The sequence below is a fragment of the Chlorocebus sabaeus genome, chromosome 20 (assembly GCF_047675955.1).
Source record: "Chlorocebus sabaeus isolate Y175 chromosome 20, mChlSab1.0.hap1, whole genome shotgun sequence".
Lineage (NCBI taxonomy): Eukaryota > Metazoa > Chordata > Mammalia > Primates > Cercopithecidae > Chlorocebus > Chlorocebus sabaeus.
This window is the reverse complement of record NC_132923.1, coordinates 9,812,931-9,837,076: the sequence shown is the minus strand read 5'-3', so window position 1 is coordinate 9,837,076 and position 24,146 is coordinate 9,812,931. Positions and strand designations below refer to the sequence as shown.

General features: G+C 53.7%; 4 protein-coding genes across 7 annotated transcripts; all 4 read right to left on the bottom strand.

The window, feature by feature from the left end:
- Positions 1–2,768: 2,768 nt before the first annotated feature.
- Positions 2,769–4,408, bottom strand: S100A6 (S100 calcium binding protein A6). The gene is made up of 3 exons (XM_007977085.3): positions 4,132–4,408; positions 3,385–3,543; positions 2,769–3,001 (listed from the first exon to the last, which is right to left on the bottom strand). Exons 2-3 carry the CDS (start codon positions 3,520–3,522, stop codon positions 2,867–2,869), a joined length of 273 nt encoding a protein of 90 aa, XP_007975276.1. The 5' UTR covers positions 3,523–3,543; positions 4,132–4,408; the 3' UTR covers positions 2,769–2,866.
- An 850-nt stretch (positions 4,409–5,258) lies between these two features.
- Positions 5,259–9,931, bottom strand: S100A5 (S100 calcium binding protein A5). 2 transcript variants are annotated; one of them, XM_037997923.2, is made up of 3 exons: positions 9,510–9,931; positions 8,178–8,329; positions 5,259–5,579 (listed from the first exon to the last, which is right to left on the bottom strand). In XM_037997923.2, the coding sequence occupies exons 2-3, from the start codon at positions 8,313–8,315 to the stop codon at positions 5,442–5,444; spliced, it is 276 nt and encodes a 91-aa protein (XP_037853851.2). In that variant the 5' UTR covers positions 8,316–8,329; positions 9,510–9,931; the 3' UTR covers positions 5,259–5,441. The 2 variants fall into 2 exon arrangements, with proteins under 2 accessions (XP_037853851.2, XP_007975273.2); XM_007977082.3 differs by lacking the exon at positions 9,510–9,931 and adding an exon at positions 8,754–9,488.
- A 1,807-nt stretch (positions 9,932–11,738) lies between these two features.
- On the bottom strand, positions 11,739–13,983 carry S100A4 (S100 calcium binding protein A4). The gene is made up of 3 exons (XM_007977084.3): positions 13,882–13,983; positions 12,770–12,925; positions 11,739–12,037 (listed from the first exon to the last, which is right to left on the bottom strand). Exons 2-3 carry the CDS (start codon positions 12,908–12,910, stop codon positions 11,873–11,875), a joined length of 306 nt encoding a protein of 101 aa, XP_007975275.1. The 5' UTR covers positions 12,911–12,925; positions 13,882–13,983; the 3' UTR covers positions 11,739–11,872.
- Positions 13,984–15,461: 1,478 nt separating this feature from the next.
- On the bottom strand, positions 15,462–21,491 carry S100A3 (S100 calcium binding protein A3). 3 transcript variants are annotated; one of them, XM_073008371.1, is made up of 3 exons: positions 21,334–21,491; positions 16,478–16,623; positions 15,462–15,979 (listed from the first exon to the last, which is right to left on the bottom strand). In XM_073008371.1, the coding sequence occupies exons 1-3, from the start codon at positions 21,386–21,388 to the stop codon at positions 15,815–15,817; spliced, it is 366 nt and encodes a 121-aa protein (XP_072864472.1). In that variant the 5' UTR covers positions 21,389–21,491; the 3' UTR covers positions 15,462–15,814. The 3 variants fall into 3 exon arrangements, with proteins under 3 accessions (XP_072864472.1, XP_007975267.2, XP_007975271.1); XM_007977076.3 differs by lacking the exon at positions 21,334–21,491 and adding an exon at positions 17,499–17,639; XM_007977080.3 differs by lacking the exon at positions 21,334–21,491 and adding an exon at positions 17,145–17,226.
- Between the last annotated feature and the right edge of the window lie 2,655 nt (positions 21,492–24,146).

The window sequence follows — 24,146 nt, the reverse complement described above, 5'->3', positions numbered from 1 at the left end:
TTAATCCCAGCACTTTGGGAGGCCAAGTGGGGAGGATCACTTGAGGTCAGGAATTCAAGCCCAGCTTGAGCAAAACAGCAAGACCGCATCTCTACAAAAAATAAATTAGCCAGACATGTTGGTGCACACCTGTAGTCCTAGCTACTCGGGAGGCTGAGGTGAGAGGAACACTGGAGCCCAGGAGTTGGAGGCTGCAGTGAGCTATGATAGTGTCACTGCACTCTATCCTGGGCAACAGAGAGAAACAGTCTCTAAAAAATTAAAATAAAATAATACATACTACACATAAATCTTCTGAAGATGACCAGACACAATGGCTATGATAGGCACCTCATGAAAACAAAGTTGCTCTACAAATGTGGTCTTATACAAAGATGGTGGCATTATTCTTGACAATTTCCTATTTGCTTGGCAAAAAACAGAGAGCCACTTCCTGTAACTTAGTCCTAAACCCCCTTACCTGGGGCCCGCCCCAGCTTACAGAGATGGTCTGTGGTGCTGCTGTTGCAGCTTCACCGGAGTTAGGGTGGTTAGATTGTAGGATTAATGTCAGTAATGGGCTGACCTCAGCTGAAGGAAGTGGAGAGATGTAGAGCCACTCCCACTGCTCAACCTTCAGAAAAGCAAAGTGACCTCTCATGAAGCCCTCAGCTCACATCCTAACTTTTCCCCACCCTGTAAGCCCACACCATACTCAACAGTGAGCTGAAAGGATTCAATTCCAACATTAAATTGGTTGGAGCAATAAAATGTCCAGTCTGTGCACCTCTCCACACCCAATTCCACCATTTGACTGCTGCACCTACCATATTCCATTGTAAATACTGCTTCCCTCCCCTCCCCTGCCAAAAAAAAAAAAAAATAACTTAAAAATTATACCCCTAAAGATTTGCTGTTTGTTTTGTTTTTTGTCTTATTCTTGAAATCCATGTTCCCGTTCCCCTCCACCACTGTGGAGAAGCAGAAACGAAAGGACACGCCTGTTTACTTAGCAGGTGGACCGTGCACCTGTGTTGATTCCCCTGCACCGGTGGCCTGCCCACCCACCAGAGCTCCCCAGGAACGTCCGGCGGACTGCCTTGCCTGAGCATCCCCTCCCCGCAGCAGCGGGCTTCCTCTTCCCTCTCCGCAGGCAGCATTTATTTGTACGAAGGTCTTCTAGCCTTGCAGAATAGTTGCAGGTGGGGGAGGGGAGGCGCAGGGTTCAGGTTCAGATTCCATTTGTCTTTACAAAGGGACCGCCTTTCCCTCGTGGACTTACTTGTGGTAGGTGTGTCGATTGTGAAGCTAAGTTGCTTAATTATAGGGCTGATTGCCGGGAGCCAAAGGATCACCCACCCTAACGTTCCCGGGGCGCCCTATTCTGTCTTCCTCTTCTTAAGGACTCGGTGACTGCCAGGCCACAGACCCACGGCAGGCCCCTGCCAGAGGCTCAAGAAAACCAACCCGACTGTCCCCGCTGCCTGCTGCTCTCTGCTCACAGGAGGGCGCTCGCTCCGAGCCCCAAGTTGTCCGCCACTGGAAGACAGGCGGCGAGGAACTGGAAGAAAGGGGGAGGAAAGGGGCGTAGGGCGGGAACCTAGTGGGGCGCGGGAGGGGTTGGGGAGTGCGTACTTTTCCAGAGGGAGCTGAATAGAGCCAAGGCTTGGGCATGGCTGTGCAGAGAGGGAATTCGGTCCCCGGTCTCTTGCAGCGAACAGCGCCACTTCTCCCTGCAGGACAGGGGAGGCAATAGAGAAGGAGGGGCTCCAAGAAGGTGAGGCTCCCAGCTGTTTACCAATCCCCACCCAGTGGAGACGGAAGACAACTTAATTCCACAAAGTTGGACCCCCAAGGGAAGTGGGGGAGGTGAGAGGGACGGAAGGATGTGGTCTCCGTCTAAAGTCAAGATCTCTTCCCCAGGAGCTGGAGGTGAACTTGCACAGCTCGGACTAGGCCTAGAGAGGCTGAATGATGTGGCATCACCCGGAAACAGCATTTACCCTCCTTACCCTCTTCCCTCCTGCCTGAAAACACTAATGCAGACGATGGACAATAATTCAATTAGTCATCTTCTCTGATGGGGCTGAGATCCAGGCTGGGATCCCGTGGAAGTGCCGAATGAGTCATTATGCTGGGGCTGCAGAGACACCCCGCCCCATTACTGAGCACCCCCGGTTCACGTGTTGGTGCAGCTGCCAGCTCCTCAGACCATCATTCCAACAAAAAGGCCCTCATCCCTGAATGCAGGGACACACTCCTAGAGTGTGCCTCCCCGACTCCACCTGGGACCTGCGCAGCCGCAGTAGACTCAGTCACACAGCGTCCTCACTAGTCTAGGAAACTCCCTCAGCCAAGCCTCGGACATCTCAGATGTGTCCTATCTGCCCCCTGCACTGTGGTGAGAAAGGGGACCCAGGGCCCTTCTTGCCACACCCAGAGCAAAACTCATCTGGGAGCCTCTGGGACTGTCTCTGCCCCACTTCCAGGCCCCCAAACCCCATCACATCCCAGCCCAGGGACCATTTCCATCTCCAAGCTCATCCCAGGACACTCTCTACTGGAAACCACTTGAGCCTTTCCTTAGGATGGCATTGCCAAGAGGGGCATCTCTCCTCATTCACATCAAGGCACCTTATGTGCTAGAGGGAGCCTTGTCAGGGTGGGTCCCCTGGCCTGGCGAGTCAATGAGTCATTTTCAGAGGTTGACTATGGGCAAATCCTCCGATGGCTGGTGCCCCGCTAAGTCAAGGAGGAACAGAAATAATTCGGAAACCAGGACACAAGGGTAAATTTGACCAAAAAAAAATTTATTGTACAATTACCCACCACTGGATTTGACTCAGAGAGGACCCCCAGAGGGTGACTCCATCTTCTCTATTTATTTTCAGCCCTTGAGGGCTTCATTGTAGATCAAAGCCAAGGCCCCCAGGAAGGTGACATACTCCTGGAAGTTCACCTCCTGGTCCTTGTTCCGGTCCAAGTCTTCCATCAGCCTTGCAATTTCAGCATCCTGCAGCTTCTAACGTGTTAGAATGTGAAATCCAGACTCAGTGGTGATGACAATCTTGGATTCTTCCCCTTCCCCCTCCCAGGCAGCCATCTCTGCAAGTGGATCTGTGCTCCCTCATCACCAAGGACCTATGTCCACCTTGAGTTTCACTTTGGCATTACTTCTCCTCAGCTACTCCTCAGTTACTGGTCCTCATTTGGAGCGATGGATATCAGGCTAGGAGCATCCCCTACCCGCTGGGAGAGTGGGTCTACAGCTCAGTAAGACATGTGGACCAGGGCCTCAGAATGTGGGTAAATGTGAGTCAGATGCACCTGGCACCTCTCCCTCCCCTAATCCTGCTTCCAAAGGACAAGGGTGGGAAAAGGGGTCCTGCAGAGGAGGCCACTCACCGAGCCAATGGTGAGCTCCTTCTGGATCAGCTCCTTCAGCTCCTTCTTGCTCAGGGTGTGCTTGTCACCCTCCCTGCCGGAGTACTTGTGGAAGATGGCCACAAGGAGGCCGATGGCCTGATCCAGGGGGCATGCCATGACTGAGGGCTGGACTTGGAGCTGGCAGCAGAGGGCCTTGTCAGTGCCATGGGAGCAAGGACTTCTCACCCACACCCCCCAATAATGCTGCCTGCACTAGCCCCGACCCCTTTGGAACCACCCAGTCTCAAGCCACACACAATGGCATCAGGAGACAGCCCAGGACTTGAAGGGGAAGGAGAGAGAAGACTAGGGCCAAGGCAGGAGAGGTGGCTTAAGGATTCTAAGAAGCATATAGGAACAGTAGCTTTGGGCATAGCTGAGAACTGTACTTCAGGGGATCCGGAAGTTAGGGAGTATGGCTGGGCAGGGGAAGGGGATAGAGGCTTCACAGGCAGCTTAAGAACAGCCTCACAGGGCCACACGTGGTGGCAATGACACACCCAGGGCACTCCCTTCCGCACCCCAAAAGAGCACACCCCATTGGGATCCCTTAGCCCAAGGCCTGCCTGGCATAGCACTGCTGCTCCTGACTATCCCTCCAGCCGGGGAGCGCCACAGACGGCCCCAGTCTGGATCCAGCAGCTGGACTGGGCAGGGGATGGCCGGACCCCCAGCGTGAGGACGGCTGGCCCTGGGAAGTACCCAGGGCTCCTGGCGAGAACTCACCGGTAGGGAGGCGGCCAAGTGCGACGGGAGCGGTCGAGGGGATGGGCTGTGTCGCAGTCCGGCTGGCCTTATAGCGGTCGATGCCCCGGAGGCCGGCTCGGCCAAGCCCACCCCACCCGCCCAAGTCCCGCCCGCGCCCCACCCTGCGCCTTGGCTTACACAACGCACATTCGCGGTTTCTCCCCTCGACTTTCCACGCCTCCTGCCCGGGGCTGTTCCGGGTTAGGACGGGATGGGGGAACCCAGCAGATCCCACTGCACGCCCGGTGACGACGAGTCTTCCCTCATCTGCGCAGCTCACTTTGCTCAGTTTGCTCTTCGTGACACGTGACTCGGCAAGGGGAGCAGGAGGCGGACGGCGGCGGTCACCCCTGCTCCCTCTGCCAGACCGTGAATGTGACCCTCGAGCCAGCGCAGCGTCAATGTGGGCAAGGAGGGCGCCTCACAGGATGCCGGTGTCCCACAGAGGATACTCAGGGTCACCCCAGAGGAGATAGGGGGAGTAGCCTGTGGTCTAAAGGATATCTATGGCACCCATCCCCCACCAGCAACAAGTTCCTACGACATCTCCACGCCTTCCCCTCACTGCCCCAAATTCCATTCACTGCAGCACCTTTCGTGTTAGTGTGCATGCAGGCGGGAACCCAGCCCTGTAAGCACCATTCGTTATTTCAGACCCTCCCCTGTGAAAAGATTTTGATGGAGGAGGTAGGGAAAGAAGAAAGCATTGGTCCCCAGAGATGATGAGAGGGGTGCTGTTGAAGGGGAAATGGAGAAGAGGGAGGGGGCTGGTGTGGAGGCCAGACTTGCCCTTTCTAAAGGTGCTGCCAAGGTGGCCTCCGGTGAGCTGCGGACAAGTCAGGCCTGCCTGCCACTCCCAACCCCTCCCAGTGTCCTCCTCTCAAAGCAACTTTCCCTCTTAGCTTCCTCTGCATCCTTGCAGAGTTCCCGCCTGACCTGACTTCCCCGTTTTCCAGGCAGGCAAAACTAAGCCATGACAAGACCAATGAGACATCCACACCAAAGAAGGAGAAGAATGCAGTGGAAGCCCAGGACCCTAAACCCCAGAGGCAGAGGCTGTCTCAACCCACTCAAGGAGAGACCCCTCCTGTGCTCCCCTCTCCCCAGGCCAAGGTAGACAAGACAGCTTCAAAACCAGACTCCCAGCACCTGCCATGGAAACTTTATTTCCTCCCATGAAAGGGTCCATCTGGGAGGGAGAGGAGGGCAGGGGGCTAAAGAGGGTCCGTGAGAGGAGCAGCCAAGGTCAGCAGCAAGGGGTGGAGGGTAAGGGTGGAGGGCAGCCCAGGTCACTTCTTGTCCTCTAGGAAGAAGTCGTTGTAGGCCATGCACAGCGTGGTCAGGAACACCGAGTACTCCTTGAAGTCAATCTCCTGGTCACTATTCTTGTCCAGGCTCTTCAAGTCATCGATGCTGTTGTCCTTCATCTTCACAGACCCAGGTGGAGGGACAACTCAGACCCCACTCCCAGCCCTGCCCTCACACCACTGCATGGTGTCATACCCACCCTGAAACCTCAGTGTGAGCCCCAGCGGAGTCAGTGACACTGTCAACATCTTGACCCCCAGAGTCTGCCCGCTGCCCACACCTAGGCAAGGGCCTGGCACAAGGTAGGGGGTCAGGGACCTGACTCCTAAATGGAAATAAATGACAGCAGGAATGCTAGCCTATCCTGCCTTCCCTGCAACGCCGTCCCCCAGCCAAATAAACAATCATCTGGGTTTTATACCAACACCTGATAAAAACAGCTTGCTGGGTCAGGCGCGGTGTCTCACACCTGTAATCCTAGCACTTTGGGAGGCCAAGGCGGGTAGATCACTTGACATCAGGAGTTCGAGACCAGCCTGACCAACATGGTGAAACCCCATCTCTACTGAAAATACAGAATTAGCAGGGCATGGTTGTGCATCCCTGTAATCCCAGCTACTTGGAAAGCTGAGGCAGGAGAATCGCTTGAACTTGAGAGACAGAGGTTGCATTGAGCAAGATCATGCGCATTGCACTCCAGCCTGGACAACAAGAATGAAACTCCTTCTCAAAAAAAAAAAAAAAACCTTGCTGATTATGTGGCACTGAGCGTTATCCAGGTCTCTGAGTGACTCTCTCCCCGTTCTAAGGACTAGGTGAGAATAAGCCCAAACAAAATGTCTCTCAATGAGAGCAGTGCACCGGGGCTGTGAAGCCACTGCATCCCTCTGCTGCTAGGAGAGCTGTGCAAGAGGCCTGCCTGGAGCCCAGTTGTGCACTCTTGTCTGGTCCTCTGATGTCCCAGCCTGGCTCCACTACGACGATGGAGTCAGGGTCCTTTGGGTGGAACAGGAATCAAATATAGACAAGCAGATCCTGATGTCTCCTCATCATTGCCATGAGCTACAGGTTTTCACAGGAGACATTGGGACTTATGGAGGTGGAAACTGCTTGTCTGTGATATAATCCTAGTCCCCAGCCTGGGCTCCTGTTATTGCCAGGCCCTCCCCCGGGCGTTTCTCCTTCTGTAATTAACCCCTGCTGTACCCGTGGCCCCTCCCTTTGCCCTCATTAACTCCAGGATGCAGGGAACATGGCGGAAGCCAGAGATCAGGCCTGGGGACGCCCACACCTGCTTTGGTCCCCTGCCCATGTGGCACACTGTGGACCTTCTTTCTGGGAGGGCCTACCAGGGCTCAAGGTGTAATAGATGGAGAGGTACCCAGGCCAAATTTTAAAGGAAACAGGGAGGATAATTCACCGGCCTGGCCCAGAACTCTAGTTCAGCCCCCTTAGGCAAGTTATTTGATGCATTTGAGCATTGATTTTTTTAACTGTAAAAATAATAAGACTAGGCACAGTGGCTCACGCCTGTAATTTCAGCACTTTGGGAGGATGAGGCGATAGGATTATTTGAGACCAGGAGTTCAAGAGCAGCCTGGGTAAAATAGTGAGACCTCATCTCTACAAAAAATTTTAAAAATTATCTAATCGTGGTGGTACTCGCTTGTAGTCCTAGCTTCTCAGGAGGCTGAGGTGAGAGAATCGCTTGAGCCTGAAAGTTCAAGGCTACAGTGAGCCATGAGCACACCACTGCACTCTAACCTGGGTGACAGTCTTATTTATCCTTGGTCAGGTGCAGTGGCTCACGCCTGTAATCCCAACACTTTGGGAGGCCGAGGTAGATGGATCACGAGGTCAGATGTTCAAGAGCAGCCTGACCAATATGGTGAAACCCCATCGCTACTAAAAATACAAAAATTAGCCGGGCGTGATGGTGCGTGCCTGTAATCCCAGTTACTCAATAGGCTGAGGCAGGAGAATCACTTGAACCTAGGAGGCAGAGGTTGCAGTGAGCCAGGATCATGCCACTGCACTCCAGCCTGGGGGACAGAGCAAGACTCCATCTAAAAAAAAGAAATAAATATATATATATGTATATTTATATATTTTATATATATATATATATATATATTTATCCTCAGGGATATTGTATTATAATAACCTCCTGGGCCTTCCCCTTTGTCAGCCACCTCCCTCCCACCACCTCCATCTGGTGAGAACCAGTTCTGTCTCCTGGCTACCCTATGTTTACGAGTTAACATAGGGTAACTTGTAAACATAGTTTCAGTTGGAGAGCCAGCACCATTGGAGAGCCCTGGCCATGCTGTGCACACAGAGAAGAATCAGGCGGGGTCCCTACCCTTGGGTTGTACACAGCTGGACCTGGACACCGTGCATCCCTTCACCACCCACGACCCCTAGCACAGGTTCTGCCACTGCTGCGAAAGCCTAGCCGCACCATCGAAGGCTCAATCTCCTTCTCTAAACCCTCCAGACTCAGCCCTTCCTCCTCCTCAGTGAGACCCTGACGCATCCTCCTTCACAGAGGGCTAGAGTTTTGCTGGCCCCAAATCCCCACCATCTTCCTTTGTCTCTGTCTGTAGCCCTTGGCCACCCTGCCCCTGGCTTAGGCTGGAGGATCCTGGGAGTAGGTATGTGTCCCCCAGAGGGAGTACTCAGACTTTGGGGTGGAGGATGAGGGAACAATCACCTACCTCCCCAAGACACAGCTCTTTCTTGATCAGTTCCTTGAGTTCCTTCCTACTCAGGGTCAGTTTGCTACCCTCTCTCCCCGAATATTTGTGAAACGTGGTCACCATAGTGGTCAGGGCCTTCTCCAGAGGGGTCTCCATCACAGTGTGCAGCTCTGCAGAGGGAGTGGGGAAGATCCCATTCCTCAGGAAGTCACCACCAGCAGCACTAGCCTACCTCTGAGGCCCCTCCCTCAAAGACAAGAGACTGGAACCCAGGATGAGACCGAAATCCACTAACAAGAGCACCCGTCTGTATCAGCACAGGTTACAGTGAGACCCACAGCAAACCCTGGAGCAGATGGTACGAGGAGAACGGCCAGCCCCCAAAGCAGACCGCAGACTCTCCTGCTTGGGAGTTGTTGAAAAGGAGGCCTGGGGCAGAAAGATGACAAGACGACCTCCTCAAAAAGCCTGGTGGCAGATACTGGAGCAGATCAAGGGTCACGATTTTCTCTCTGCCCCTTCCAGCCTAGGAACTGGTTTTCCACAGGCAGTTCCCACCTTAGTCACTAGCCTTTCCCCCAGTGCCTGAATCACCTGATATTGAGGAGTGTCCCATTATTAAAGTGGGGGACAGGGCAAAGAGAGAGTCCAGGGCTGAGAGGGGGCTGGGCTGGAACTAGGAGATGAGGTCTCAACAAGGAGCAGCAGGGAGGTGGCTGAGCTGGCCCAACTGGTCTCCAGACTCTGGCCCAGAGCAGTGCACACACAGACAGGCCAGCAGGCAGGGAGAGCAGGGGGCCTCTTGAAATCTCCAGGATCATTCCAAAACCTGGATCCAGAGGCTATGCTTGAATAAAGGCCTGGATTCCAATGGCACAGCCACCCCCAGCCAAGGGAAGAGACAGATGGAGCTCAAGTGACTCAGACTAAAAACCACTTCCCCCTCAGGGAGGAAGGAGGCAACAACCACGGAACTTGAGGACTGCAGGTTAATCCTGTCCTCACCTCCAGCCCAAAGCCCTCCCTGCCATTCTTAAACCAGAGCCATCATTCCTCTCCCACCACCCAAAACCTCAGCCTCTCCCACCTCAAGGAGACTCAGCTGGGGCCGCAGTTGAAGTCAAGGGCCTCTGTGCACCTGCAGGAGCATCCTGGCTAGTCCGGACCCCCACCTCCACCCCAGAGCCATTTCTCAAGAAATTCCAAAGGCTCTGCCCTTTCCTCCCTGAGTGCATGCCCGCTTGTGGGGCCAGGCCTCCTTAGTGGAGGTCACCACCACTCATCACCCTCACCATCCAGTGTGATCCACCAGATAGCAGACAAACAGGGACCTAGGAAGGAAGGACTTACCACTGTGGGAGTGAGCCCAGAGAATCCAGGCAGCAGACACAGCTCCCTCTCACTGCCTTCTGCCTTTATTCCCCTGCTCTCTGTCCCCAGGAAACCAGGGGAGAGAAAGGGCCCATGGGAAGGGGCTGGGGACTTGGGGATGCTCACGTCAGAGCCTCCCAGGACGGAGCTGGGGAGAAACCCCTTCTGTCAATCTCACCTTCCTTGTTTACAAACAAGGGCTGGGGACACACTGAGTTCCCATAGCACACACGTCCCCAATCCCAGAAACTTTATTCTTCTGACCAAAAATCAGAACTCACAATCTGAAATCTGATGGAACAGTAAGCCGAAGAAGGGAAACCAGGTTGTCCTGGGAAGAAAACTTCGGAGGTATGGGCCAAACAGAGGGCACCATCTCCCAGTGTCCTAGGAAGCTCTCCGCATTGGGACCCTCCCACCCATCCTGCCACCCACTCCAGAAGCAGAGAAGACAGCCCTTGAGATGGGGATCAGTGGAGGAAGATACTTTCTGCGAAGGATATGGTCAAGGTCGTGAGCTAATATGGACCCAGAGGTTTTTAAAGGGCTTTTAAATGAATGATTTCTTCTAGGCCTCACTGTTCTTCGCAGGAAAGGCTTGTCGGAGGCTCTTGGCATGGAGGACTGAGAATCAGGAATAGGGAAGGCACCCAGCGAAGGGCTAAGGCCCAGCACTGAGGTAGAGGTTGTGGATTGGGGAGGGGGGTTCGGGCTCAGGTTGCAGTCAAGGAGGGAGTAGGGGCCAGGGAAGTTCCCTGTATCCCAGAAGACACTCGGACATTGCTCTACCACAGTAGAACAACGTACTTCTACCACCAGTCCAAGAACAGACCTGGGCTCAGGGTGTAGTACCTGTCACTGCTACAGTCCCACCCCAGCCTGGGAGGCCTCCCCACTGCTCCCCACTCCACCCCACCCCCAACTGGCAAGGTTGCAGAGGCAGCAGGGATTGGTTGCTATGCAGCAGGCATCTCTGAAGGAGAGCATGATGCAGGTGGAGGCCCCAGGGAGAGTGCTCCCAGGGAGGGTGGATGGAGAGGACAGGGGAAGCAGCAGACGTTCTCCTGAACTGAAATTCCTCCCAAGTCTCTGCAGTCAAACCCTGAGGGAACATCTGAGTCACCTGCCCCACTCCTCTGAAACCTGAGAGAAAACCCCACGTGATGAGAGGAAAGAGGACCCGTAAGAGGAGGTCAGTGGGACCAAGCCCTCCAGCCTCTGCGCCTGATCTCCACGCACTTCTTCCTTAAAGATCCCCGTGTCACCCAGGCAGGGCCTTGAAGTCTAACCTCAGCCCACCACTGCACCCTTGAACCACTGGCCTTGAACCTACTTAAGGGGAAGCAATATCATGCCTCATATTTTCTGGGGTGGGGGGGAAATAATCTCAATTTCATTTATCAGATCAAAATTCCACATATGTGGAATTTTGTCTCCAAACTATGGTCACCTTCCCACCCTTTGCCTCACTCCCACCCCAGCCACTGACCCCCACTCATCTCTTCTGAGGTCCCCTGTCCTTCCCTGAAGGAGCTTGATTCCTGACTGATAACAGATCTCATCCAGGGACCTTTGTGGCAGAGACGGTGGATTCGAGAATGCCTATATTCTCATGCTGCTGCAAACAGCCGGGTCTCCCTCCGCATTGCCTTCCCTGATCCTACCACAGACAGGAAAGGATTAATCCATCCCTGCGGTTTGAAGCCAGGGATCTGGAAGGGGGTGGCAGGACAGAGCCTGGACTGTAAATGTCAGCACTAAGTGCCAGCCCTCCTCCCCATCCCGCTGTCACCTAAGTACTTCCTCCCTGCAGCTCAGCCTTATTCTTTTCCCTCTGACTTCCTCCCAGGACACCCAAACTCCATTCCAGACCCCAGCCAGGAACAGATGTGACCTTCAATTCCAGCCTCGGTTCAAGATCCTGTCAGAGGCAAGGTTGGAGAGAGGTGGGAGGGGTAAGTGGGCTGGCTGAGATCCCACAGCTGGGGCCTTCCAAACCTTGGCAAGGGGGTGGTTATGGGGTCCCCTTCTCAGCTTTGACCTCACTGAGTGAACTTTATTGCCTGTGCATACACTCTTAGTCATCCTGCATCCCTCCTCTGACTTCACTGGTGTGCTCTCCATAAAACTTCCGCTCTCCCCACCACCACCCCACATCTCTCTCAGCCCCCAACCCGTGCCCCCAGAGTCTCTCAAACCATCGGCCTCAAAACTTCCAAGAATCTTTATTGAACTTGCTCAGCATCAAGCACGTGTCTGAAGGAGCCAGGGTGGGGCACTGTGCCCGCTGGCGACAGGGAAGGCCCCAGCTGGCAGAACCCCCAACCACATCAGAGAAGCTTTCATTTCTTCCTGGGCTGCTTATCTGGGAAGCCTTCAAAGAATTCATTACACATCATGGCGATGCAGGACAGGAAGACACAGTACTCTTGGAAGTCCACCTCGTTGTCCCTGTTGCTGTCCAAGTTGCTCATCAGCTTCTGGAATGCAGCTTCATCTGTCCTTTTCTGGAGGGAGAAGAGGCTACAGATAAAAAACAGAAGCCCAGTAGGGGGAGCCAGGACCGGACCCAGTTTCTACTCCCAGACCAGAGTTCAGGGAGGCTCCTTTGGGAGGTCCAGTTTGGAACTCCAACCCTCAAGGCTAAGCTAGAATGGAGAAGGTACTCCTTGGATAAGGAAGTCTGAGTACCTGGTGCAATGGAAAAATGACGGAACCACTACATTTTCACCCAAGGTTGTTCTAATAATCCCATGAGGTAGTAATAGTCATGAAAGCAATATGTAAACTGTATTATGTTTGATACAAATATACATTGTTATTGTTTGAGGGGAATGTCTGCAGGCCTGTGATCATCTCCACATCTGTGTCTTCACATCTACAAGCCAAATAGAAACTCAAACAGTGTCCACTGTTGGCGTGATGGCAAGAGTCAGACAGTCCTGGACCAGATGGCAGCTGTGTACACTGACCACCTTGGGAAGTTACTTAGCACTCTGAGCTTAGTCTTCCCTTCAGTTAAGTTGTGCAAAGCATCTGGCAGTGTCTGACACATTCATTCTCAGCCCTCTTTCAGCATATGGGGCCAGTCAGTGAGCGGTGGTGTTCAATGTGTTTCCACCCCAGGCAGTCACCCCACTGATAGATGCCCTCTGTAGCTAATGCTCTAGAGCAAGACTGCTGCCCTCCTCTGTGGGAAATGCCCCATGTGGGGACACACTCAGGCACTACCCACTCACCCCCAAGAAGCTGGGCAGCTCCCGGGTCAGCAACTCCTTTAGCTCTGATTTGTTGAGCTTGAACTTGTCACCCTCTTTGCCCGAGTACTTGTGGAAGGTGGACACCATCACATCCAGGGCCTTCTCCAGAGGGCACGCCATGACAGCAGTCAGGATCTGGGAGCAGGAGGCACAGAGACCCTCTTATTTACCCCACTCCTCAGAGATGTGTTCAGAATGCCAGGCTCCCCTCCCATCCCTCCAGGAGCACTTGGCGAGACTCTGCTCCCTCCCTGGGGGAGCCCAGAGCAGTGGGCCCAGCACCTGGCGGGGAGGGTGTGCACAGTGGGGAACACATGCTCTGGGCAGTGAACATTTGCAGAACCCACTGCGCAGGCTCTGGAGATTCAGGCAGCAAGCTCCCAGGGCCTTCCAGGCCTCGCCTCAACAACAGCATTTTTTCCATCCCTCGCTCAGTCTATCCACTCCCACGGCTCAGCCACAAAGGCCCCGCCCTGACCATTCTTCTCCCTCCCAGCACTGGGTGCGGCCGCTGGAGGCCTGCCCAGGGGCCTGCAGCGGAAAAAACCAGCTGCTTAGTGCTCAGCGTAGGGAGGGGCAAAGTGAGATGGCAGAGGCAAGGGTTGGAAGAGAAGGTGCAGAGGCCACGCTCCTTCTTGAGCTGGGCTGCTGCGTGCAGGGCAGAGGCTCATGGGGCACACCACCAGACGAATGCCCACAGTTGCCTTCTGCCTTTCCTTTGCTTCCTGCTCCCGAGTGCGCAACCCAGCAAACATGAGCCAGTGCAGATACCCATGGGCACATACATACCAACACATACTATAGCAACAGCATGTGCAAGCCCACATCTCGGAAGCACCTGGAGAGCTCAAATCTAGCCACTTGCTCGCTTTTCTGTTGGTTTTTTCCTCCCTCTTACATGCATGTGTGTGGGTGTGCACATGCACACCCACACACATGCACACCCACGCACACACTCTACCCAGAGTTCCACATCAGAGTCTCACATCTGGATCTCTTTAGCACATCTGACCCCCACCAGCTTCCCCTTCTCCTGCCCCAGCCCTGGCCTCTGACACCCCTTGCATGCCAGTCAGGCCAACACAACTCACCAAACCAAGAGAGAAGCGCTGAGGAGAGAGGGTTGTAGAGAGGGGAAGAATGGGGACGGCCCAGCGGTCTGACCTATTTATACCCCAGCCAGGCCCTGCCCATAGCAGGGGACAGGGGAGAGTGGATACTGCCTTCCTGCTGTGGGCTGATGTGTTAAGTGCCACAGCACCCTCCACCAGCCCAGCCTTGCAACCAAGTCTCTTGTTTGGGTAACGGGTAAGCCCCAGCGGTTACCAGCAGGGACCTGGATGCAATAGGCACCACCCAGTGTACATAGCTCAGCCTGAGTTTTAGAGAGGTGGAGGAAGGGGTAGTCTGTGCCTGGAGCATGGGGGACAGGGAGGGAGTAGTTCCATCAGGGAGCTAGGAAAGAAGATGCAGGGGGTGGTGGGTGACAGATGGGAGATTGCCCTGGAAATGTGGTGACACAAAAGCTAGGCAGGGGGATGGGAGGATCGCCTGAGGCCAGGAGTTCAAGACCAGCCTAGGCAACATAGTGAGACCTCTGTCTCTATAAAAAGGAAAAACAAAATTTGTTTTTAATTAGATGGGCAGCATGGCTGTAGCCTGTAGTCCCAGCTAGTCAGGAAGCTGAAACAGGAGGATCGTTTGAGCCCAGGAGTTCGAGACTGCAGTTGGCTATGCTCAAGCCACTGCTCTCCAGCCTGGGCAACACAGCAGACCTTGTCTCTTAAAAAAATAAAGACTCAAAAACAAAAACTGGGGCAGGGATCTCCATTCCCAGTACTGTCTGCCATGCCAAGTAAGGCTCAGGGCCGGGGCTGGGGGATCTGGAGGGGAACAGGCTCACACCCAAATGAGGCTCTGGGACCCCTTCAGGAACGTCAATGGGAAAGGTCCTGGGTGAAGTAGTGATGGAGTATGGAGTGGCAGTGACACGTGGGGGCTCACGGATAGATCTCAGGTTCGGAGAGGGTATCAGGAGGGGCCATTTCAAGTTGGGATGAGTGTCAGGAATTAAGAATCCAGGTTGGGGTGGAGAGTTAGAGGTGAAATGGCACGAAATAGGGGAGTTAGAATTCGAGCCAACCTCTCAGGGTGGGCTGCAAACTCAGTGAGGGTTAGAAGTAGGTGGTTAAGGCCCTCAGGGGACTGCGGCTTCAGGGATAGGGGCTGCCTCAAGTTATCCCCTTCCCCCTCCACACAGGGCACAACTTCCTGGCTGGGAGTAAACACCTCAGACACCCTAATCCCATTAGTGCTGCTTTCTGGGCTCCCACAGCCCAGGGCAGGGAACAAACACCCCCACTGTGCCCATGGCCCCACCCTCCTCAGGTCATCCAACCGTGAGCACTGAGTCCCAGGGGAAACTCAGGCGGTCCTCTCTCAAAGACCCCAGAGAGAGAGAGAGAGGAAGGGAGGACAGGGGTCCCTGTGTTGGCCCCACGCCCTCCTGCTGGACCCTGGAGGCCACTGCATTTCTGCAGGGTCTGCAACTTCCCTGGGGGAGCCCCCTGCCCCTGCCCCTGCCCTCAGCTGCCTTCCTGCAGTAGAAAAGGCCAGAAAGGAGCAAAGAACTCAGCAGATGCGTCCTCAGAGAAGAATCAAACAAAACCAAGCTGATGCCAGTTTTTTATTAGGAGTTAAATAGGCCCTTTCCCATCGTGGTCTCATTGGTGCACGCTCTGCTGAGCCTCGAGGGCCTCACAGCAGATCCCGCCTCCTCCCATCCACAAGGGAGGCCGCAGGGGTGCAGCAGGCAGGCTGGGGCCCAGAGTGGCTCTACCCCTCACTTGCTGGGCATCCTGGGAAAGGAGCCCTCACATCTCTGGGCCTCCTAGGTAAAATGGGTTAACTGATCACGGAAGACCTGGGCAAGTCCAGATTGAAAGGGGTACAGGAGAGAGGGTAGGAGGGAGTGTGGGAGACATGCCCAGCCCCCAACAGCCGGCGCACCCCCTGGAGCAGAGGCTACTGGGAGCAGGGGGGATCTGAGGGGCAGTCCTTGAAGTACTCGTGGCAGTAGAGACAGAGGCAGGCAAGTGAGCGCACATACTCCACAAAGTCCACCTCGCAGTCCTTGTTGGTGTCCAGAACACTCATGAATTTGTTGTAGTCACACTCCCGAAACTCAGTCTGTGCAAGGGAAGGGTGGGGAGGAGTGGGGGAGTAGGATGAGGAGGGCAGAACAGCCTCACACGCCACCTCCCTCCCTCCTCTCCCAAGTGGACCCACCCTACCCCAAACTACACCCTTCCGAGGGCCAATTTCAACCTCCCTGCTCTGATAATGCACCCGTTGCAATCCCCTCCCAAATCTGCCCTCTCAGATTATTAATCGAGCACCTGCTATTTGCTACTGAGTGCCTACTATGTGTTAGGCATTCTTCATGGTGCTCTCGCTCAGTCCTCTCAACAACCCTGCAAGGCAGCAGGTGTGATGATTGTCATCCCATTTTATAGATGAGGAAGCTGAGGTTTCTGCTATGTCAGTTCTCCCCTCCCACTTCCTCCTCACAAACCAGCCCCCTCCCCTTGCTGTCCTGTGCTCATGCTTGTCCCCAGGTCTCTCTTGGCAGAGTCTAGGCAGTGCCTCCCACTGGACGAGGAGGGGACAGACACTCCAACTGCTCACTGGGGTCCAGGTGGCCAACTCCTTTTGTAGCAGCTCCTTGAGCTCCGCCTGGCAGAGCTTGTATTTGTCCCCACAGCGCCCTGCATATTCCTGGAAGGTGCACACGATGGCAGCTACCGCCTGCTCCAGAGGCCTGGCCATCCTCACTGTCACAGAACAAAGGTGTGACTCACAGCAGAGTTCCAGGCCAATCCCCCTGCTCACCTCTGCCCTCTGTGTTTCTCAGAGACTGTTCCCAGACCCATCCTAACCTCCATCAGGCTTCAGGCCCCGCAGTCTCCCCCTCCTCTAAGCAGCCCTCCCGGACCACACCAGCCCCTCCTAATTTATCCCCCTGCTGTCCTGTTGTTACTTCCCCGTGTGGAGGTCTCATTGCCCCAACATCACCGCTAACTCCTCAAAGGACAGCATCCCACCCCACCACCCACACTCCCCACTGCGGGGCTCCTTAAGCACTCCCAGATTCTCTGCCACCTCTTCTTATCCCCAACACGCAGGGGTGGCTCGGTCCCAGTCTGCCCCAGCCCATGAGATGCCCTAGAAGCCTCCCTCCTGCAGGAACTTGCACAAGGAGAGCCTGGCCCTGTGCTTCTCTGCCCTCAGGCCCTTGGAGAAGCCAGGCCTTAGCAGGGAGGGGCAGGTCTGAGAGGCACCCCCACCACCTCACCACCACTCCCCTCATCCTGCTTCCTGCCCTGAACTCAAGGAAGCTGCATCCAAAAGAAAAACTCGTGGGATCCTCTCTCCCTCTCGCCAGCGGTGCAACCCTGGTGAGTCATTTGTCTCTCTGGGTCTCAGGGGCGGGGCCTAATCTGTAAGGTGGGGTTCATCCCACCTCGCAGGCCTAGTCAGGAGCCTGAACCAGATGATCTCTTGAGAGTTGACCAGTTCAGGTGTTTACCAATCTGAGACTCGCCTGCCCTGAGGTTACCCTCCTGACCCCTGGGGGTTTTGAACAGGAAGGCTCTATATAGGGGTACCCTGTTCTATTGGAGGGGAAGCCCTTCCTGGAATTGCTCACCTCCCCTCACTTCAACTCTCCCCTTCCACCGCCATTCTGGGATGATGCCTCCAGCCTGGGAAAACCCGAAGGTGGCCAGGAAGGCAAGAGTTTTTTCCATGCTAGCCCAGTGACTCACTCCGGGTTCCCCCACGGGACGAGAGTCCTGCAGCACAGGACAGCCAGGGCCAACACTGTCTCTGAAGATTTGCCCACTGCTGGGCCCCTGCTGGGAGCAAATGGCTGGCCTGGTCAAGGCTGGCAGGAAAATAGGGGAAGGAGAGTGGGGGGTGCCAAGCACTGCCAGGATTCGATTCATTGTAAACACCCCAGTATTGGAGCAAGGTGTCCAGGTTCCCAGGAGAGGAAAGGGCCATGATCCTGAGAAATGAGCAGCCTCAGAGGTGAAGCAAGGAGGCAAGGAGCAAGTGAGGGGCCTGACCAAGGGGAACACCAGAACCTTGAGCCCAGTGCTCCCACCCCAAGGCAGACCTTAGCTCTACACACCCCCCAGTCCAAACTTCCCCGACAGCCCCTCACTGTGCAAGGAAACCTCTGCGTCCACTATATCTGACTTCCTTCCCCCTGTCAGGCCCACCTGTGGTCATCTCTCCGCTTCCAATGCCAGACCCTGGGTCAGGAGTCAGGTTGGCTATTGGGGGTCCCCCAAACTGCCCTGACACTCAACCCAGGGCAGGACCCAAGCAGCTGGCACTTACCGCTGGTGCTGGCGTTTCAGCTGTAGGAGCTTAGAGACAGGGCCTCACTATTTGTAGCCTCCCAAGAAAGGAAGGAAGCAATTATGGGAGACTCAAGTAGGTCAACACTGAGGATGCCCTCAGGGATCTCTCAGCAGCCCCATTACAGGCCCCACCTGCCCACCTATCCACGCACACATCAAAGGCCAGTCTGGGCTCAGATACCACTCCCCTTTCATTCCCCCTCTGCCCTCCCCCAGAGTTGGGAACTGGGGACAGCTTCCTGCCGAGTCCTTCCAGTTCAGTTGGAGAAGACAGGCTGGCCTATCCAGCACATCACAGCCCCATCTCTTCACTCTGCAGAGGCCCGAGAATACCAAGTGGGGACACACTTCTGCCTTGCTCAGGTTGCACCCCTACAAATCTCTATTCCAGAGAGACCTTGGAGAGCATGTGGCTAAGCCTCCCCTTTACAGATGAGAAGTCTGAACTTGCCTAACCAGAGCACAGCTTTTGGCTGTGAACTGCTCGCTTCCCCGGGGGAAATCATCAGGTGGGATGTCTTTGAAGCACAGGGGCACTTCCAGCAATCTAAGCTTGAGTTTTCTGGCCTTTTCCAGGTGATGGGAATGAATTTGGGCTAGAGTCACATGAAGGCTGGCCCGAGGCTGGAGCTCCTTAAGGGCTATTTTCCTTCTTCCCCTGCTCTGCTCAGCACCAAAATAACCTTCCTTGAGGTCTTGTGCGAGGCAGGATGGGATTTCCTCTGGCTTTTAGCTTGAGTGTGTAGCCTTTTGGGGTCTCAGCATCATGGAAGGGTCAGCCATTTGTGTCCCCTCCTGGGGTGAGCCCTGGGCTTCCACTTCTGTCTTCCTCACTCCCCAAACCATCAAGATCAAAGCTCAGGTTCGGCTTGGCTTGGCCAATGACCTCAGGGCACCGGGGACCCCAGTACAGATTCAGCTTTGACTTAGATTTTGACCTACTCATTTCTTACTGCCTTGTGGGCTCTTCAATGCTTTGAAAAGATTTAATTCTATGCAGCGTTTTTTGTTGCTTTTAGCTGGAGTGGACCCAGACCACCATATTACCGGAAACAGACACCTTTCACGTAATTTCTCTATTCTTTCCTTCACACCGGAGCTTGAGAAACTCCTCCCTGTTTCATAGGAAGAGAACCCAAAACCTAGAAGAGCGTGAGAGACAAAAGAGGAAGGAGACTGACTCCCAGGCTGGCAAAGAAGCCTTCCTGCCTGTGCAGGCAGCCAGAGCACCAGTGACACCTTTGACCTTGCCCTCGGCCCCCAGCACCCAAGTCTTGCCTGTTCCATCCTCTCCTGGGAGACTGAGCCCAGTTGGGGAGAAGAGTGAGCAATAAAGGAGGGAAGTAAAGGTGGAGCTGTGAATAGCCCTGTTTTATAGGTCAGGAAATATGGGAGAAAGGTGCAGAGAACAAGAGACAGTCACTCAGCAGAAGTGGGGGCCAGAGTGCACCAGCAATTAATTCAGCTCTAGGTCGAGCACTTATTCCCGCCTGTGATATCCCAGCTCTGCCCCCCAGCCACCTCCCTTAAGCAGCCACCTCTGCTCTCAGGGCTTCATTTTACTCATATGTCGGTGATGGAGGGTGATAATAGTAACTACCTCATAGGTTTGTGTGGGGCTTAAATAAGCTAATACATATAAAGTTCATAGAATAAATAGTGTCAAGCACATGGCAAGGGCTTGATAAATGTTAATCAAGAGATGGGTGAGGCTGGTGCAGTGGCTCACGCCTATAATAACAGCACTTTGGGAGGCCAAGGCGAGCAGATCACCTGAGGTCAGGAGTTCGAGACCAGCCTGGCCAACATGGTGAAACCCCATCTCTACTAAAACTACAAAAATTAACTGAGCATGTTGGCAGACGCCTGTAATCCCAGCTACTCAGGAGGCTGAGGCAGGAGAATCGCTTGAACCCAGGAGACAGAGGTTGAGTGAGCTGAGATCGTGCCACTGCACTCCAGCCTGGGCAAGAGAGCAAGACGCTGTGTCAAAAAAAAAAAAACAAAAAAAAAAAAAACAAAGAGAGAGAGAGAGAGAGTTGGGTAACTTGCCCAGGGTCACATAACTAGTGAGTGGCAGGCCTAGCAGGCTTTCATTTTCCGTATAAATATTTAGAGGCACTGGGGGTACAGCCGCAAACAAAACAAAAGTCCCTGCTTCATGGAGATGACAGTCTCTTGGGGAAAACAGACAATAACAAAATAGATGTTTAATAGATTGCTGATATAAATGCTATGAAGAAAAGTAAAGCAGAGCTGGGAGAAAGAAGATGATGGTAGGGAGTGATGCACTTTATTAATATGTGGGTGGTCAGGGAAGAGCCCAGCAGCCCGGCTCCTTGCCCATGTCCTCATCCACCAGCCCCTGGCGTTTCTCAGCTTGGCAGACCTCTCTGGGATGCAGCACCTTGGTTTGTCCACTGGGAGAGACCCGGGAGAGACTCAGACTGAGACTGTGGGGAGGGCAGGAGCTCACTCTGGGAGGTGAGGCCTGAGGGGCCGGGTAGGAGGACAGAGTGGTCAAGGTACAGGACTTTGGGGCTGGTGGACTGTCATGGAAAGAACCTGTAGGTTCTACCTTCCTGTTGCCACCTGCCCTCAAGCATGTTACATTCTTTACCTTGTTAGAGCCTTAATTTCCTTACCTCCAAAATGGGCTTAGAAGATTCCTACCCTGAGAATCCGACATGAAAGTGCTTTCTATCACTTGCTGTTACTGTGAACAATGTCAGGGCAGAGGCCTCTGAGTCCAATTCAACAAACAGACACTGAATCACCTCAAGGGGGGCTGCAGGGAGGGGAGGGAGAGAAGCAGCCTCTCCCACAACAGGTCACTTGGTCCTGCCTCCTCCATGCAGGTGGAGGGGAGAGCTGTAACTTCCCTTCCTTTCAAAGACTCTTCTTGGGGTGATTGGACTCTCTGCCCTGCTGGAAGTTTGGAAGTTCTTCCCCAGCAACTCCCCGGAATCTCCCTTTCTGCAGTGGTTCCGAATGCATCCCACATGAACCACCCTTCTGAGGCCTGGAGAGGGACCGTCCTCCTCCCACACCCCCTCCAGTGTCCACACACTCAATACTTCACAATCAGGCTGAGCCCAGGACCTTGCCACTCACCTTCCAGAGCTCCCCCCGCTGCAGATGTGGAGCTGACCACTGAGAAGTGCACCATATTTGGAGGGCAAGGAGCTCTCTTCCCGTAGGGACAGCATGTGTGGGTACATGAAGGGTGAGAGCAGATGCTATCCGATCTGGCAGGACTTATTACAGCACTGACTCTCTCTCCCCTGCACCTATTCTCCCTGGCTCTGTCTCCCCAATATCACCACTATCATCATATGCCCTTGGAAACTGCACTGCCTCCCTGAAGGTCAGTGTCTGGTTCTGCACCGCAGGGAGGAACAAGATAAAGTGTCCTGAGCTTCTGGATATTCCACATGCTTGTGCCAAAAGGGCCTGGGCCCCAGGAGACAGGGTGAACCCACACCAATTCCATAACCCCATGGGACCAATGAACCTTGTCAAAATGATCAGCTTCCTTTCTCATCATCTGAGCCAAATACAGGGAAGGCGTAGGAAGGGGCATTTGATGACTGGGACTGGTGTGGAGCCAGGAAGGCCTTTGCTACAGAACTGGGGACTGAGCCTGGGGAGATAGGAAGAGGATCTGAACTGAGATCAAAGAGGCCTGTGGACCTACTACTTAGACCTACTACTTCTTTTGACTGCCAAGTCAGTGACTGATTGTGACCAATTCATAGATGAGAGCAGTGAGTCAGTGGAGACATCAAGTACCTAAAGACAAGGGCATGGGGGCTCTATTTCAGCCGGTCCCTTGTCTCAGAGCCCACCTTTGCCTTCATTCTCTCTTTTCTTGGAGGATTAATAGGCTACCAGGGATTAATTCAAAAAAGCAAACGCCAAAGTGACAGTAGGGCAGGATGCAGGGTGAGGTATGTGTTCCTGAGGCTCTCCCCCGGCGGCAGTTCTAGGAGGAAGTGGGAGAGAACTGGCCCAACAAACCTTTGAACAGAGCTATTTCTAGACTCTCCTCCTCTGTGCCTCTGCACAGAGATTTGGGGAGAGGAAAGGGGATAAGGGAAGATTGCTGGAACCATCTGGGAAAGTGGTGTTTGTTAGTTTGTCAAACGCCCAGAAGGAAAGGAAATCAGCCTCCTTCAGAACCTGCCCAGCTCCGGGGCAGCCAGCTGAGGCTAGTCTCCACCAGCCAAAACAGCCCCAGCACCTGAGCCCCAAAAGAAGCCAGGAATTGTTGTGAGCCTAAGGCCCAAAAGAAACCAGACTGCACTAATCCACCAGGAGCAAGGGGGCCTGCTTCCCCCAGTGACTCAGGATAGGGACACTGAGAGTCTGGACGCTGCTCATCCGGGTCCCCTTCACCTTACACAGAGCCCCAGGCTTTGGAGTAAGTGTGGGAAAGGGAAGGAAGGCCCGGACTGCCATCCTGGTGTCCACAGGGATGAGGACCTTTCTTAAGACGTGGGTCAAGTCCTGACGCTACTCCTTATTTAACCTCTCCCCGCCTGTTTCCCAGTCTGTGACATGCAGAAACTAGTAGTATAGCTCTCGCCCAATTGCCCCGAGGATTAAATGAGATGACGCTTGAATAGGCCTAGCAGAGTGCCTAACTGGAGGGAGTGCTCCACGAATGACAGATGCTGCTTCCTCTCAGTTTCCTCATCTGTAAAAACGGCCTAATGATAGCTCCTCTCAGGGTTACCATGAGGCTGAAATGACAGTGTGTATGAAAGGAACTTTGAGAACTGCTATAGAAATGTTAATTACCATCATCATGATTCCCTGACCTATAGTTACTGGCTCCCTTTCCTACAGCATATTAGGAAGGTGGGCTTCTCTCTTTTTATTGCTATGAAAAGAGACCATTTGTCACTGAGGGCCTGCCCCACATTGCCTCACCAGCCCCAGATGTACAGTTAAGGCAGAATCATAAGTGAGAACAATCAGTTGTCCCAGCGCCTTCTCACATGGCCTTTTCTGTCTCTGGGGACCCTATCTGAGCTACTCTGGAAGTGGTTCTCAAAGATGGTTTCCCAAGGAAGTAAGAAAACAATTCAGGCCAGGTGCGGGGGCTTGTGTCTGTAATCCTAGCACTTTGGGAGGCCAAGGTGGGTGGATCACAACGTCAAGAGATCGAGACCATCCTGGCTAACACGGTGAAACCCCATCTCTACTGAAAATACAAAAGATTAGCCGGATGTGGTCGCGTTCGCCTATAGTCCCAGCTACTCCAGAGACTGAGACAGGAGAATGGCGTGAACCCGGGAGGCGGAGCTTGCCGTGAGCCAAAATCACACCACTGCACTCCAACCTGGGCGACAGAATGAGACTCTGTCTCAAAAAAAAAAAAAAAAAAAAAAAAAAAAAAATTCAGGAAAACACTGTGCATTACTCATCCACTATCCATCCCCTCTTTCTTCATTATTAAGACCCATTTTTTTCTTCTAAGATGTCAACATGGTCAGCTAAAAACACTTGGTTACAGCTAAGACTAGCCAAATGATACAGTTAAGGCCAAAGATATAAGTGGAAGTCTCTAGGGGAGGACACTTCTATCATAATAAAAAGGCAAAGGCTCCTGTGGAAAAGGTATTTTGCACCTCACCCTTATTCTGTTTTCCAGCCTGGAACATGGACAGTGAGGCCTGGAGGTATAGCAGCCATAGTGTGATCACGAAACAATAAGCCATGAGGAAAATAGTAGATGTCCTATATATAATAAAGGGCCGAAAAATGAAAAGGCACTGGGTCTCAGAAGATGACATCTCCGGAACCCTGAATCAAACCTGAACATCCTACTCCAGACTTCTTGTATAAGACAATTGAAGCCGCTAGCATTAGTCAGGTTTTTTGTAACTTATAGTTGAAAAAACCCCTAACTAGTAGAGAAT

Coding starts and splice junctions, on each gene's coding strand:
- S100A6 (XM_007977085.3), bottom strand. CDS start 3,522: ATGGCATGCCCCCTGGATCAGGCCATCGGCCTCCTTGTGGCCATCTTC. Junction 3,002..3,384: donor AGGAGCTCACCATTGGCTCG/GTGAGTGGCCTC, acceptor CTAACACGTTAG/AAGCTGCAGGATGCTGAAAT.
- S100A5 (XM_007977082.3), bottom strand. CDS start 8,775: ATGGGACACTCCTCAATATCAG. Junction 8,330..8,753: donor GGGACACTCCTCAATATCAG/GTGATTCAGGCA, acceptor CTCCCTCTGCAG/AGCTGCACACTGTGATGGAG. Junction 5,580..8,177: donor AAGAGCTGTGTCTTGGGGAG/GTAGGTGATTGT, acceptor GGGTCTGTGAAG/ATGAAGGACAACAGCATCGA.
- S100A4 (XM_007977084.3), bottom strand. CDS start 12,910: ATGGCGTGCCCTCTGGAGAAGGCCCTGGATGTGATGGTGTCCACCTTC. Junction 12,038..12,769: donor AGCTGCCCAGCTTCTTGGGG/GTGAGTGGGTAG, acceptor TTCTCCCTCCAG/AAAAGGACAGATGAAGCTGC.
- S100A3 (XM_007977076.3), bottom strand. CDS start 17,598: ATGGAAAAAACTCTTGCCTTCCTGGCCACCTTCGGGTTTTCCCAGGCT. Junction 16,624..17,498: donor GAGAGTTGAAGTGAGGGGAG/GTGAGCAATTCC, acceptor GTTCTGTGACAG/TGAGGATGGCCAGGCCTCTG. Junction 15,980..16,477: donor AGTTGGCCACCTGGACCCCA/GTGAGCAGTTGG, acceptor TCCCTTGCACAG/ACTGAGTTTCGGGAGTGTGA.